Genomic DNA, 16,184 nt, shown 5'->3' with positions numbered 1-16,184 from the left:
CATTGCTCTAAATTAACAACTAGAGCTCAGAAAAGATAGAGAGATGAAGCTCAAAATGCTTCTCTTTGACAAGGCCCATCAGCCTGCCACATCAGAAAAGCCCCATAAGGAGGGCTCTTCAGGTTTGCACAAGAGGAAGGCTGCCTCTTTGACCTCCTCTGTGCAGAAGAAGAAAAAGGCTTCACCAGCTCGATCCCTGCCAGTTACCTCTGTGAGCAGGATGAGCGAAACAAGGGGCCCGGGCCCTCTGGCCTCTTCTACTGGGAAGGCCGCGGTGAATGTACCTGTACAGGGGCCTCCGGCTCTTAAGGAGACGGCACCGAAGGCCATACAGGCACCGGAAAGATTGGCACCGAGCCTTTCGGCTCTGACAGCACCGGAGCGTCAGCACCCGGCACAGAGCCCGACGGGGCCAGACGAAACACCCCGAGCGGCACCAAGGACGACGGCACCGAGCACGGCACTGGGGGCAGTGGAACTCAGCACGGCACCGACTACGGTGCCGAGCCCCCCGGCGCCGATCAGACTTCCTGTGGTGCCTGAGCGGGGGAAAGCCAGAGCAAAGACCTGGCACCGCAGCCCCTCCCCTGAGGTAATTGCGCTGCCATTATCACCGCGCTCCCCCCGGGAGATTCAGCAAGCAGCAACGCCATCAGCCTGCCACAGGCTTCCATCTCCATTTCTTCAATGACCATCTCCTGGACTTGGACATTTTTCACCATCTTCCAACAGAGATCCCTATGAATATCATCACAGAGGATCTCCCCCTATGTCAGTGTCATCTCGACTATCACGTCATTCCTTACATCATCCTTATGCTTTCAGGTCGTGGTCCAGGTCCCCATCACTGGGACCTTGCCCTTGTTGCTATGGCCGCCACTATTATACGGAACGTCAACACAGGAGTTCTGCATCTCGTCGTAGATCCCCGTCAACGCCTCGTCAACATCACAGTATACAGCTTCAACCTGGGGGAACACCATAAGTTTCCCAGTCAGAGGCTGGTTCAAAGGATTTTGAACCTCATTTAGAAACCTCAAAAGGGCAACCATATGAACACAGCCAGGATCCCGAGGAACTGGAGGACAGATATCATAGCGATGCCTCCTCGTCCTCCCCAAACGAAGCTGTCGTTCCTGGAGACATCTCTCCCCCAGATGACCTAAAACAATTTCAAGAGCTGTTCGAAAGGGTGGCTCAATCTCAGGACATTCAAGTGGCGGAGGTACAGGAGAAACACCATAAGCTCCTCAAAAACCTCAGACCTCCGGCTTCCTCTAAGATAGCCATACCATTGGACGATGCAATTATGGAGGCAGCTACTAACATATGGCAGACTCCAGTCTCCACCCCTCCTACCAACAAGAGGGCAGATAAGAAGTACTTTGTCCCTGCCAAAGGCATGGAGTTTTTGTTCAGTCAGTCACAGCCAAATTCGCGAGTGGTTGAATCCTCCCAACACAGAGCCAAAACGTCCCAGTATAAATCCGGGGGATCGGACAAGGATATAAAGAAATTGGACCTCCTTGGCAGAAAGGTTTACTCATCATCTACCCTGCTGCTGTGGATGTCTGGCTACGCTGCCCATTTGTCGAACCACAATTTCAACAATTATTCTAAGCTTACCGCCCTCATGGACTTTCTTCCGGAGGATAAAAAGCCGGTCCTCAAGGCAATCGTACCAGAAGGATACGCAGCTTCAGCAGCAGGAGTTCAGATTGCCTTGGACGTAGCGGACACAGCGACTCGTGCCTCAGCCACTGCGGTGGTAATGCGCAGGGAGTTGTGGCTTCAGATGTCAGGCATTCCCAAGGATCTGCAAGTAAAAATTGCAGACCTTCCCTTTGACAAACTGAAATTATTCGCAGAATCAACTGACTCAGTCTTGCACTCTAGTAAAGACGCAAGAGCTACACTTCGGACTCTGGGTATATATACCCCACCATACAGAAGAAAGAAGTTCTACCTTCAACAATGGCGTTATAGTTATCAACCACAAAGCACCCATTTTCAACGGGGGTATGATCAAGGGCGCCAACAACAGCCACCACAGTACAAGGCCCCTAGACATCGACCACAGCAGGGCCACGCCTCCTCCGGACAAAACATAAGAGAGCAGGTTTGATGGGTATGTTGGGGGTTGCGAAACCAAGACCGTCTCTCAGTGCCAATCTCAACACATGTTTCATCATTGACTCAAGCCATTCCACCTTCAGTGGAAAAGCATCACCATGGACAAATAGGTATTGGAAATTATAGCCACGGGGTACACAATCCCCTTTCAATCGTTACCACCACCAAATCCTCCCACCACTCTCCTTCTCAGGGACCCCTCTCACCTCATGGAACTAAAACGGGAGGTGGACCACCTTCTGTTCATAGGGGCGGTGGAGAGAGTGCTGGACCAATTTCAGGGCAAAGGTTTCTACTCCCGGTACTTCTTGACAGAGAAGAAGACATGAGGGTGGAGACCCATTCTGGATTTACGGGCCCTCAACCAATATCTGTGCAAACAACGCTTCAAGATGACTACAATGGCTTCCATAATCACGCACTAGACGATGGTGACTGGTTTGCAGCCCTCGATTTACAGGATGCGTATTTCCATATCACAATTCATCTGGCGCACAGGCACTTCCTCCAGTTCATAGTAGGCAAAGATCATTTCCAGTACAGAGTCCTTCCATTCGGTCTCTCTTCGGCACCCAGAGTTTTCACCAAGACCCTGGCAGTCGTGTCAGCATACCTGCACAGACAAGGCGCCTTCATCTTCCTGTACCTGGACGATTGCCTACTAAAAGGAACTTCCCAAGCGGAGGTCTTACAGATGATACACATCACCACAAACTCATTTACCTCACTGGGCCTCATCATCAACTTCTCAAAGTCAAAGACCAAGCCCACACAAAATATAGAATTTATAAGAGCTCGGATAGACTCTGTTGCGTCAAGGGTATATTTGCCCGATGCCCGTTTTCGCGCCATCGAGTCTCTAGTACAACTAATAACATACAGCCCCACTATTTCAGTCCTAATGTGCTTACAGTTACTGGGGCACATGGCCACCACCACGTTTGTGGTACAAAACACCAGACTGCACGTGCAAGGCTTGCAACATTGGTTGGCGTCCGTGTACAAACCATCCACTCATATCATTTACAGGATGGTATCTCCCACAACGGAGGTGCGAAGGTCACTAACATGGTGGGCAAACCCCAAGAACCTACTAGCAGGGGTGCCTTTCCGCCAACCACAAATTACTGTTTTCCTTACAACAGATGCATCCCATACGGGATGGGGGGCACACATGGACAACAAAGCCACTCAAGGCTTATGGTCCCCCGTGGAGAAGACACTGCATATAAACATACTGGAGCTCAGAGCAGTGTTCAATGCGTGCAGACATTTTCGGAATTATCTGCATGGGAAAGCAGTCAGGGTAAATACCGCCAACACCTCCACCATGTTTTATATAAATGGACAAGGGGGGGCCAGATCTCGTGCACTCTGTGCAGAGGCGGTCCGGTTGTGGAACTGGTGCATTGCCAACAACATAACCCTAAGAGCTTCATACTTACCAGGTATCCACGACGTAAAGGCGGACCTACTCAGCAGACACTTTGCTCCCACGCACGAGTGGGAGATCCATCCTGACCTGCTTCACCGAGTGTTTCACAGATGGGGGTTTCCCCAAATCGATTTGTTCGCCACTCACAACAACAAGAAATGTCCCTGGTACTGCTCCAGAGCAGGCATAGGACGGGGATCCTTGGGGGATGCCTTCATGATCCCATAGAAGGGCCCTCTACTCTATGCGTTCTCTCCCACAACACTCATACACAAGGTCTTGGAGAAAGCCAAAAGGGAGAGAGCACGCATGATACTCATAGTTCCAACCTGGGATCGACAACAATGGTTCCCACTGCTTCTACGCATGGCACAGTGCCAGCCGTTTCCTCTACCGACAGTACCAGACCTTCTCACACAGGCTCGAGGGTCAATACTGCATCCGCACCTGCAGGGGCTCCGCCTACAGGCATGGCTAATCCAGGGCTCAGCGCCCTAGAGAGTACATGTTCAGAGGGAGTGCAGCAAGTCCTGGAATGTAGTCGGAGGACTTCCACCAGAAGGACTTATGAGTACAAGTGGACACGATTTTCCTCTTGGTGCTCTTCCAAGCAGTTGACACCTCTGGACGCCCCTATAACCATGATTCTGGACTACCTGCTAGAACTTAAAGAAAAGGGGCTCTCTCTATCCTCCATAAAGGTTCATCTCGCAGCTATATCAGCTTTTCGACATGAAGAGGAGGGATCAACCATATTCGCCCATCCTGTTGTCACGTGTTTCCTAAAGGGGTTGGCAAACCTGTATCCCCCTCGGAAACCGATACCGCCGTCATGGAGTTTGGACTTGGTTCTCCACACCCTATCGGGACCGCCTTTTGAGCCATTGGCTACGGTTCCCCTTCGGTTACTTACCGTGAAGACAACCTTTCTTCTGGCAATCACGTCAGCTCGCAGGGTGAGCAAGCTTGCAGCCATAATGTCCACACCGCCCTGCACAGTGTTCTCAAAGGAGGCGGTGGTCTTGCACTTACACCCAGCCTTCGTTCCAAAGGTCTCTTCAGACTTCCACATTAACCAACCCATAGTATTGCCCTCGTTTTATCCTAAGCCTCACAAGTCGAGCAAAGAGGCACGGTTGCACTTATTAGATGTGAGAAGGGCTCTGGCCTTTTACATCGATAGAACTAAGCCTTTCTGGGAAATGGACAGACTCCTGGTGTCCATCGCACCCAGGTCGAAAGGGGAAGGCCTGTCTTCGCAGAGGATTTCAAACCACATTGTGTCATGCATAAGACTGTGCTATGAGCTTTGCAAGACTCCTCTGCTAGTTCCGCCCAGGGCCCACTCCACGAGGGCGATGGCGGCGTCGACGGCCTTCTTCAAGGGAATTGCTCTGAGAGACATCTGCAGAGCGGCAACTTGGTCATCCTACGATACTTTCGCCAAGCACTACGCCATGCACTGGATGTTTGACGAGGATACATGCCTGTTGACAGCAGTCCTTTCAAGGGCAAGCTGCGCATAAATCGGGTACCCACCTCCTTTTTTTTGTGCGGGGGGGGGGGGGGGGGGGGTTACTGCTGGGTAGTCACCTACGGTGGAGCACCCACGGGGACCACTCGAAGAAGAAAGAGAAGTTACTCACCTGCGTAGTAACGATGGTTCTTTGAGATGTGTCCCCATGGGTGCTCTACTACCCACTCGTTCCTCCCCACTTTGGAGCTCTGTTTTGTATTTTTCAGGGACATCCAGAGCAGTTGATCAGGAACTGGCGGGGACCGGATAGCGCATGTGACCGTAAGCGCGCGAAGGACCGATGCGCATCGGCGCATGTGCAACCCGATGGAGACTGCTGAAGATTTTTCTGAGCTGCGGTGCCAGGGCGAGCCCGACACCTACGGTGGAGCACCCACGGGGACACATCTCGAAGAACCATCGTTACGACACAGGTGAGTAACTTCTCTATTTTAAATTCACTCCTTTAGTTAGTTTGGCTTACTTTTCCAGACAAGCGGTTACTTACATCATTTGATGTTCTTTGTGCCTCTGTCTTCAGTGCCCTTTTCTAATCTACTCTGTTTGATGTGTCACAATGAACCCTTGTTGAACCATGCTGAACAAAATGAAATTTCAGCCGATTTGTCTTAAGATATCCTTTGCATTTCTGATCTGACTTAAGCAGGGATAGAATCGAAACATCTTGCCAATTTCAAGAGGCTTCAGTAGTAATGAACTGTTGTCTCATGGGTATTGAGCCATTTACATTGTCCCAGTCTGAATCTTGTTTTGTTTTGAATGAAGAATGGTTCTGCACTTACAAATGAAAAATAAATCGGTGATTACTGATGCAGCCCCCAAAGTAACTAGACCTATGGCTTTTCAGCTTTTTGAGACTATCCCACTTAGGTTTCAGTCTGTAGCTGTAACACAACCTTTCTGCATCAGAGACCCACAACATGCTTTCTCTCTCAATGGACCAGGGGACTTAGGCTGCAATTCATTGTGATCACTTCAGAATATCTCTTAGTGCTCAACATTGTTTTGTTCTCATTGAAGTAATGGTAGGGTTAATGACAGTGATCAACCACCTTGTTTAAATGAAAATATTATTTGTTCAGAACAAAAGCATTATGAACAGAATGTATTGCAGAACAACATAACCAGTAAGCATACCTGGCTTACCAGGTAGGACCACCTTTCACATGTATATCCTGACAGGCTTCAGACTACTTCAGATTCTTTTGCAGTGCCTGTCTTTATACATCACAGTCTCATGTCAGATCTTGGATCAGGTGAAAGTAGGCTCCTGATTTGTATCTGGTCGGTCTTTATATGATTTTTCAGTTCCTTGTGAGGTCTCCTGAACCAAGTTGAGCAAACATATGCAGTTTCTGTCAAGGGGTGAGGCCTCTCCAGATTTGTTAGCATTTTGGGATTTGCATCAATCACTTTCCACTCACTCTTCTCTCCCTTCTGTGATTTTAGTTCCTACAAGAAAAATTTTAGCTCCCCCAAGGAGTTGGAGTTTAATCCCTAGCTCACTAAGATGCATCTAACAGTAAAAAGTTTACACAGTAGTCTTTGGATGTTCCATGTGTGTCCACAGTATCTTGCAAAATTGCACTGTTGTTGGATTAAGACAGAAATAGACTATTTTAGAACCTTGAAAGATGGGCTCATCTCGTATTAGTAAGATATACAACTATAATTGTAAGGAAGTGAATTCTTTGAAAAACTCCATCTGGAAGTTTACATTCATTTACCTTGGAAGAGCCTCATCCAAAGGTTATTTCAAAGTTGAAGGCATACAGGATGGTTGATTTCAATTCTTGTTTCTTCAGCAAAATGTTAATCTAGCGAAGGAATTGCTAATGAAATATATCAGCACAAATTAATTTAGCACTTATTTGTGCTGTTTTCCTTATTGTGGTGTAAAAAAACTGAAAACTGAGTTTTATGTAAAGAGGCACTTCAAAATAGCAATCACAAAATAATTGAAGATATTGGACATACAGGCATTTTTCGGAGTATAATTGTATAAATCAACAGTGATTCATAGATTATAAGGCAAGAAGGGATCATTGTTATAATCTTGTCTGTTTTCCTATAACACAGACCTAAGGATTTCCTAGGGTTAATTTCTTGTTGAATTAGAGTGTTTGTTTTAGAAAAAATCCACTCTTGATTTTAAAATTTCCAGTGATTGGAGAAGCCACCACGATACTTAAAAAACAAGTCCACTACAAACTTTTTGCTGTTTGCCCTCACTCTTAAAAATGTGTAAAGGTTGCACCTCCCTCATCCAGCACCCTTAAGACCTGACTGGTCCTGAACAAGAGAATTTGCCAGACAAAGGGTGGTTCTCTGCTGCCAGCCTGCTGCCCCATCATGCCCTCTGCTCTTCTTCCTCCCTGCTGGCCTTCTTGCCTCTGGTCCCTCCCCATCTCCAGCCTAAACAGTCGCCTTACCTCTGACCAGGTCCGTGACCCAAACTGTTGGCCCAGCAGAGACCGGCTTTGTCCGTGGCCAAGCTGCCAGACTCAGTCGCAGCACAGGGGACAGTGGCCCTGCCCCAAGGGCACCAACTTCAGCCCCTCCTAGGCTGCCAAAGGGGGGCCAGGCAGCTGCCGACGTGGTCCCAGCCCTGGGAAACAAAGACCCCACCAGGCTTCCCTGCTCAGGGCCAGCATCCCCTTTGTTGCTGGATGTCTGCCCGACATGGCTCCCAGTTGCCAGCCCTCAGCCTAACAGCCTCCCAGCCCAGGGGTCTGTGGTCCAAACCACTGATGTTGCTGGACCAGAGAATCCTGGTTTGGGGAGGTGCAACCTGTACCTTAATACTAGTTTAAATTGGCATAACTTTTTTTGTTTTGTGATTCTTGTAAAGCCAGATTGATTCTTTCACTTTTAACTTCTGATAATTTATTCATTTATGTTTATGTAGCATCTTTTTTGCTAAATTAAGGACTTGCATTTTAAGTTTTGGGGAAAATGACCAGACAGAGTGGCTCTGGTATGACACTATGGTTACCTTTTTTGAAATTTCAAAAAGAGGACACCCCTAAGATGGAGTATATCTGTATCAGTATCTACCAACTCACATTGTATTAATGTATTAGATATACTGTAACACATTAACACAATGTGAGTTGGTAGATACTGATATAGATATACTCCCTGTCAGGGGTGTTCTCTATAGTAGCCCTAGACACTCGGAAAGACAACAGTAAGGGCTTTTTTTTTTTTTCAGCCTCTAATTTGTAAAAGTATCTTTTTGAGCCCATTTCTCATCTGCTTGCACTGGTGCCATTCCACTGTTCCAGCTACTTACTGTCCCTGGCAGTAGTAATCAGTATGTGATATCTTGCCCAAAACTGTCCTCCTTCATGCCCACACTCGTGATTGTGAGGTCAAAGCCTAGAGTCTCCTTTTGGCACACAAAAGCCTAAGTAAGTCACCTCTAACAGTCAGTCAGTTGGTGTTCAGCAAACCACTTAAGTATATAACTTAAATTTGGCATCTACAATGGAATTAAGCATCTATAAGTACTTTGTAAAACAGAAACCTCAGTGGCTAGAGGACATGCTTGCCAAGCTCATGAATCAGTATTGGAAGAAAAAGGAAGTGAGGCATAAAAGCGTTTTTTAAAATTGTAGAAGAGAAACTAAATAGACAGGAAAAAGTGAAGGGGTGGAAGACAAGAAAATAGATAATAGAGAAATTAGTTGAATTATGGTTCTTTACTTCATGGTTGTGAGGATGTATCTTACATCTATTACTTACCTGTATTTCAAGTGTGTGCTTTGCAAAATTGTTTTGTGTAGAATGTGAAACTGTGACAGTTACTCACTTTGTTGATATTCCAAGTGCAAGAAAACTCTCCCTTTTAGTATTCTCTTAAAATTAAACCATTATTCTTCTTCATCCCCATCTCAGATTAAATCTGGACAATCCATAATTAACCAGTATATTGCTTTGCCTCTGGGACATCTCTGCTTCAATAAATCTATTTTCAGTGTATATTACATTTTCAGTATTTTATGTCGATTTCTGTGTGTATCAACATTTGCACAGAAAGCCTGTACTGAAGTGAAACTAATTGTATATTTTGGTTCTGATACTGCAGTATTCCAGAAGTGCCACTCATGATTTCATGTGTGTAAAACGTTAAGTGTATTGTTGAAGCTATACAAATAATGAATGAGGCAGCATTTGCTAGTACCTTTCAAAGCAGCACATGGAAATGTGTTCTCGCTTCTCCAATTATACATTACTGTTTAATATTAGAAATAAGGTTCAACGTGATGATAGCTTGTCTATTTCTCTTAAAAATACCTGGACCGTATCGTCCTGGAATGGTTTTGACACATCAGCAGAGCATTCTAACATGTAGCAGGGCTGTCATTAAATAGCCCGCCCCTGTCCCTGTGGCAGGCCATGGCATTATATTTGCACACTGCCTCAGCTTTTCTTTCCAGTCAGTCCCGTAACTTCACTACAGGCTCATCTCTCTCGGAAATGTCCCTCTTGAGGGATGATTTATTTAAAAACTCATTGAAAATAGTCCATTTATCCCAGAATATGACCTTAATCAACCCCACTGCAAAATAGTCATTCATTTCACCAGACATCATCTCACATACCCTGCCCCACTCCCACCTACTATGGTCTTTGACCATATCCAGATGCTCTCTGTCGTCTTCTGTCCTTTTGGCCTGGGACAGTCACTCCCAGCCTTGCCAATGGGCATGCAGCCTGTTCTTCCCAGTGGAACCCCCACAGCCTCTCTGCTGGGAGCATCCTTATAAGGGATTATTCTTCACTCTTCCTGGCCCTCTCATGATTCCCCTGGGTCCAGCTCTCTGGCCCTGAAGAAGTCAGAAATCCATTTCCTCCATTGATCTCCTGCCTTCTGCCTCTCTGGCATGAAGTGAGCAGGCAAAGTTTTGTTCTGCTCCCTGGCCTTCAGCCCAGTCCTGTGTTCCTTGCACAGCCAACATTACTCCTGAACCCAAAATAGAAGTATCCATTGCATACCCATGCAATAAAAGTTCTTAGATTTTAAGCAATTTTAAGATTCAGTTCTGTGATTCCTTATGCTCGGTGCTACCAACTCATATGGCTTTGTTGCATGTCTCTCCATATTTTTAAGAGATCTCATGAATTTCTGGCTTCAGCCTTCCCTCTTTGAAATATTACACATTCTCTAATTACCCCAATTCTGTAGGATACCCTGAGTGAAGGTGGAGGCCCTTTTTTACTTTGTGAGGGCTTTAACTAGAATTTAAGTGCCTAGAATTGGACTGTGAGACAGTGCACTAAACCAAGTGAAAATGAACATTGGGGGGGGGGGAAAAGGAAGATATCTACAATGTCAGTCCTATATGGGCCTCAATCTGTTTTAGTTTATACTTCATAGTAATCATTCATGCCAAAAACTACCACCTTCATTATTTCTTCAAGGTCAGTGACTTATTTATGGCCAAAAAGTTGATGGATTGTGTCTTCCTGTCCTCTGAATCGGTGTTTCTTAAACTTTTTGAGACCACAGAACACCAAACAAAATTTTTTTGTGGAACACTTATGAATATTTTCTTTAAAAAATTGTTTTCAGACCAAAAACGAAAAAACTCCAGCAATGTATGCAGCAACAACAAAATGAAGTCATTTAATCACATATCATAGCAATGAAGAGGTAACCTTGTATGTGGTTTTAATAATAGAAAATAGATGCCATTGATGTATTTTTCCAAACACACTCAGCACACCTGTGAGTTGTCTATGGAACACCAGTATTTTGCGAAACATAATTTAAGAAACAGTGCTCTAAATTTATTCTTGTTTACATTTAATAAAGAATAGCATGACCTTTAGACCTAGGAGCCTGAAACCTTTCTTGGAGGAGCTATTTGATACATGCATTTTTGTATTTGAGCTTTCTTGTTTTGCAGATACCTGTTGTATAATTATCGGTTGTAAAAATTATTCTGACAGACTAGCAATATCTTTCAGACAACAGATGGAAATAGATGTACACTGCTGTCCTCTCAAGTCCTCGTCTGCACACAGTTCTTAGACTGGTAAAACCAGTGAGGTTGGGGAGTGACTGTTTTTACAGAAATAATTAGATCATACAACCCTTACTGTAGACACATTTACACTGATATAAAAGTATCTTATTGCTGCTAATGCTTCTCCCCTTTCCTAGAAGGGAATACCAAAGTAAAGCACTTTCATACTGTATCACTGCATCCCCAGTAGAGGCTTGTGCTACTTTAACTACACCAGGATAGTCAAAGTGATACAGCTTTCTAGTGTAGATGAGGTCTTAAGGTAGCAGGTGTGAAGAGTCCTGAAATTTTTTTTAGCCTTTTCTATTTTCAGAGGAAAGAAAATAATAATAATTAAAAAATAAGCTTTATATTTTCATTAGGGAATTGGGGAAACGTCCATTTATTGGTATATGTAGCATGTGTTGTCAACAAATTCAAAAGCAATGGTTGAAAAACAAATATTTAAATCACACCTGTACATCACCTTTATATTTTTACTGTAGTTCGTCAGTAGGATATTTGCAGCCTCCAGGATCAGAGCCAATGCCGTTTCCTAGAACATCTTCCCCATGCAACTCACAGCAACTTCAAGGACAGCAGTGTACAGGTATGGGAATGTAATTGTGGTGGGTGGTGAAGTAAACAGTACTACATTCTCTGAAAGAATGAGAAATGGTTTCTAGCTATTATTGTCCTCAGTACTTTAATAAATGGGCAGGAAGGGGACAGTTTAGAATTAAAGCACACATTAGCTTTATAAGTATATTTTAAAACCAACACTTGATGTCATTAAGTTTATACTGGGGATTTAACCTGATTTCTCTCATTTGTTTGCTGGATGTTATAGAAAGCTTGCAAATAGTTTCCCTAAAAATTAATGACATACTTCAGTATGTCATGCTAATATATGTGCTTGAAGGTTTGAGACAGGAGGAGATTGCATACACTCAAAAATGTATTAAAAAGTTATCTGTTACAGTTTGGAACTTTTGTGCAACTTCTGTTCAAATTCACTTTCCTGAGGCTTACTGGTTCCTGTGTTTTTTTTATGTAGGGAAGAGTTCTATATACAATTTTAAAGGGAATAAAATTAAAATTTATTGGTGGATCCCTGTAGAAGAATTATTCCATAGGGATGACTGTTGATCTGTAACGGTGATTGTATCTCCTGCCAACTAGCCATACAATCTTGAATTGGAAAATGTAAATTGTAGAATTGACTTTTATACCTAATCCAGCAGAGGCTGGGTGTATCTGGAAATATGTTCTTATCTCCTGGACTCAGGCAGAACAGTCTAGATTTCATAAGTTGAACCAGGAATAAGAATTAAGAGGTAATGCTGAGAGAGGGATGAAAATCTTAGCCAGTGTTTGAGTGGGAGAGGGTAATTTGTTAGTCACAGGAAACTAACTCCTCGCAGTTTGTTTTTATGTGGTAAGCTTATTCACTGCTTTTACTTTCATAGTTTAGGAACCACCATTCTGTCCAAAGTATAGTAAATTATCAAATGGTTGTAATTTAGCCAAGTTATCAGCTATCATTTTAAGTGCATCTCTATGAAGTATATGTCACCTCATGACCTCGTCTCTGATGCATTCTCTCTCCATAGATATTAAAAGAAAGATTCCTCTCAGGCAACAGCATGACATCGTCAGATTGCCACCTGGAGGGTGGAGGCAGGGAAAAAAGGCAGAAAGAGGGACCAGGCGAGAGGCTTCCCAACCCCACCAGGCAGGCTTCCCCTGCTTCACCCCAGGCCCTGGCTTCTCTCCCTGACTCCACCCCCCAGGTGGCAGACCCCATTCTTGAAGGGTATCAGATCATTTATTTTTCCTATGACCATTGGTAGTGTCTTGTAGGTCTGGGAGGTATCATGATTGCTGCAAAAATATCTTGTGATAGTGATAGTGAAAGATTTCTTTTCCACTTGTTCACAAGTTAGTGAGATATATGGTTTTGTGATAGGCACGGAAGTTCAGTCCTGTGGAGAATAAAGATAATTGAACTTCAGTTAGGGCTATTCTTGATAAATTGATGTTGGGATGTAGTGTACTATCTTAATGGTGAGTCCTGGGACCTTGGTTTCTTCCAGAAATGTTCAGTGGATTGTGGAGTGCTGTAATAGCTTTCTTTTTGTTTTTATGTTGGACAGCTATCTTGGGGCTTTCTCAGATGTCTTGGGTTTCTTGAATGATGATTTATTTTCATTTTCCTTTAAGTGTGTGGGAGGCATGTAGTGCTATCTAATTTGAGGTGTTCCCTTCTGCCATATGGCAAGTGCAAGAGAGATGGTTCCTTAGTTTTTTTAAAGTCCTTCTGCAGAGCTGCTCAGCCATTTAGTTGTATATAGTGGCTTCACACACACATGTAAAATATAGTGACTCCTCTGGGGCTGTTGTTTTAGAGCTCAAATCTGGGAACTGCTAAACGCTACCCAGAAATTAGTGGGGATATTCGTGTTATTTCAGACTTTGAGATTAAGCCCTGCATAAGCAGGAGTAGAGTAATACTACAGTAAAATTAGAATTATCATTATTTTATCAGTAGTTTGATCCATCAAAGTTTAAGTGACTTGCCAGAAACATAACAATGAACCTCAGAGTAGTGCACATCTTGGGAATGAAGATTTGTAGCTCTGAACAAAATTTTATGGTTCTTTCAATAGTTTACAACTGAACCTAGACTTAATACAGGTTTGAAACCTTTTCAACAAGAAAAAGGAAAAAATGCTGCTTTTATAACCATCCTAATTTCAATTAAACAAGCACAGAAACAATTTACACTGTCAAATTTTTTTAAAACTTTCCTTTTTTTGTTTTACTAGATTATGGTTAACACAATACTGTTCTGTGTTTGTTTGGTTTTTTCCTCTGCTGCTGCCTGATTGCGTACTTCCAGTTCCAAATGAGGTGCGTGGTTGACCAATCAGCTCATAATTCTTGTACTCATAACCTTGAGGTTCTACTGTAGACATGTTTAAAATTAAGATTGTAAATATCTCCTAGTCGCTGAACAACCCAGTTGCTCACACTCCTCTGTTTGAAAGCTTATGCTTCCCTATGGATTGTTTTATATGAAAAGTTTATTAGTAGATAATTTTATAGCCTTTTTCTAATATTAAGTCACTGTTAAGGGCTTAATTTGGAGTAAATTGGGAAGATGACAGACTCCTTTAAGCAGTGCACTGTTGCAGTTCATCTGAAGTTTTTATTTTTTTTCTCTGTGAAGCTTGTTTATCTGTGGTTCTTGAAGAGTGAGTTACATTGTAATGGCCAAAAATAAACCAGATGGAACATTTAAATAATGTGTTCTCCCACTCTGGCTACTTGATGATTCATTTTGACAGTTTTGGTGTAAGGTCCCTGAGAGGCATGGACCATTTCTATCAAACAAGTTTGAATTAAAGGGGGAGGGGGAGAAATCATGAGTGAGTGTAAATTTAAAAAAATTGAAAGAGAGGAGAAAAGGATGTAATTCAGATAACGTTCTTTAGGGACAAGAATCCAGGTTGGTGAGGATAGATGGTGTATTTTGTGGCATCTATAAGGGCAGATGGTGTATTTTGTGTTTTTCTGTAGAGGCAAGTTGCTGAGTCTCGAAACAGATTTGGAGCACTTGAAGGGAATCCTGAAAGTAAATTGGGGTTTTCATCCTCACCCAACATAAATAATTGTAAAAGTTCTGCAGACCAAATTATGCCCAAAGTGTCATCTGTGTACCCCATCACTATCAATGGGCTTGTCTTGGGTTAACAGATTAGAATTCATTTATTTTTTAGAAAGACACTTGCATAAAGAGCATTAGAAACCAACTCTCCTCCTCTTGCCTGTATAGGGTCCTTGGGATTAACAATTGCGGCGGGGGGGGAGGGGGGAGTTTCTCAATCAGAAAATGGGGCTGAGTACTTACAGAGAACATAGTCATTTCTGGAGCAGCATTTTGAGGTGGTGAAACTTTTATTTAGGAAAGCTGTGTTAGGTGATTTAAGAGGCTTTGGGAAAATGTAAATTTTTGTCTGAGTCTCAGTAATTGGACTCCTATTGCTATTGGAATCTGTCTGAACAGATGGAGAGTTACAAAAATAATCCCAGTAAAGTATGTGACATGTAGACACTGCATATGTCATGATCCATAATTCAGAGGTTTAATTGGACAACTTTCAGGATGAAATACAAGCTTCATTTATTCCTTTGCCACTTCAAATTTATGCTTGCGTGACAACCATGCCTGATAAAATCTTTTTACAGTCGCATCACATATTTCCCTGTATATAACTGCATATTTATATTATGTATATTATAATTATTTGTTGCTGGAGGTTTCAGCAACAAACTAAACCAAGGGTTTCAAGTTCTAGTCCTTATTCTGTCATTTGACTCCTTTAGTGGCCTTGGGCAAGTCACAATCCACTCTGTCTTGTTTTTTCATCTTTAAAACATGGATATGATTGGCATGATCATTTTAAAGTGTTTTTTTTATTTGAGGCTGGCAGAAAGTTTTGATGTGCAAAATAATTTACTTTTATTTTGATGTGTTTAGTGTTTGTCATTTATAAAACTTTATGTAGAATACTAGTAAATACAGCACAGAATATTTTGTCAAGGTAATGTAGCCTTAATGATATGAGACCTCATTATAAAATCCTGCAAGAAATGTGGCAAAATAATTGTGCTTTTTATGAAGGTTAACTTATTGTTGTGTACTGAAGTGAAAACTATAAGCATCCTTTTTTCAGTAGCTTCTCAATTTAAATATTCAAGTCTATGTCCAAAATACATAGTAACACCAGTAAAGTAAAAGCAGTTTGTGGTAAAATACGTGTCTCATGGTCTCTTTGGCACTTTTATACAGATGGACAATTAAAATACATTCTTACATGAAACCATTTGGTTTATTTAGGATTGCCAGCTTTCTAGCTGCACAAAACTGAATGCTCTTGTTCCTTCCCCAAGGTCTTGCCGCTCTGATCACTCTGTTCCTCTTACCTCTGTCACTGGTTCTCCCCCACCCTTACTAAGTTTTCACAGGGCTGTGTCGGGGGTTGGGGATGCAGAATGGAGT

The 16,184-nt window shown here is 43.1% G+C and overlaps 1 protein-coding gene across 14 annotated transcripts in view; it reads left to right on the top strand.

Annotated features, from left to right (window-relative positions):
- Nucleotides 1–16,184, top strand: part of R3HDM1 (R3H domain containing 1) — a 126,604-nt gene that overhangs the window by 94,336 nt on the left and 16,084 nt on the right. For all 14 annotated transcript variants that reach the window (XR_012646344.1, XR_012646345.1, XM_075000673.1 and 11 more), the window contains one exon: nt 11,626–11,729. Coding sequence is in view for 12 of the 14 variants with exons in the window: in XM_075000673.1 (XP_074856774.1) it covers nt 11,626–11,729 (104 nt within the window). In the remaining 2 variants the exon portion in view is untranslated. The remainder of the gene's footprint in view (nt 1–11,625; nt 11,730–16,184) is intronic.

The sequence above is a fragment of the Carettochelys insculpta genome, chromosome 8 (assembly GCF_033958435.1).
Source record: "Carettochelys insculpta isolate YL-2023 chromosome 8, ASM3395843v1, whole genome shotgun sequence".
NCBI lineage: Eukaryota > Metazoa > Chordata > Testudines > Carettochelyidae > Carettochelys > Carettochelys insculpta.
This window is presented reverse-complemented; position numbering and strand designations above follow the sequence as displayed.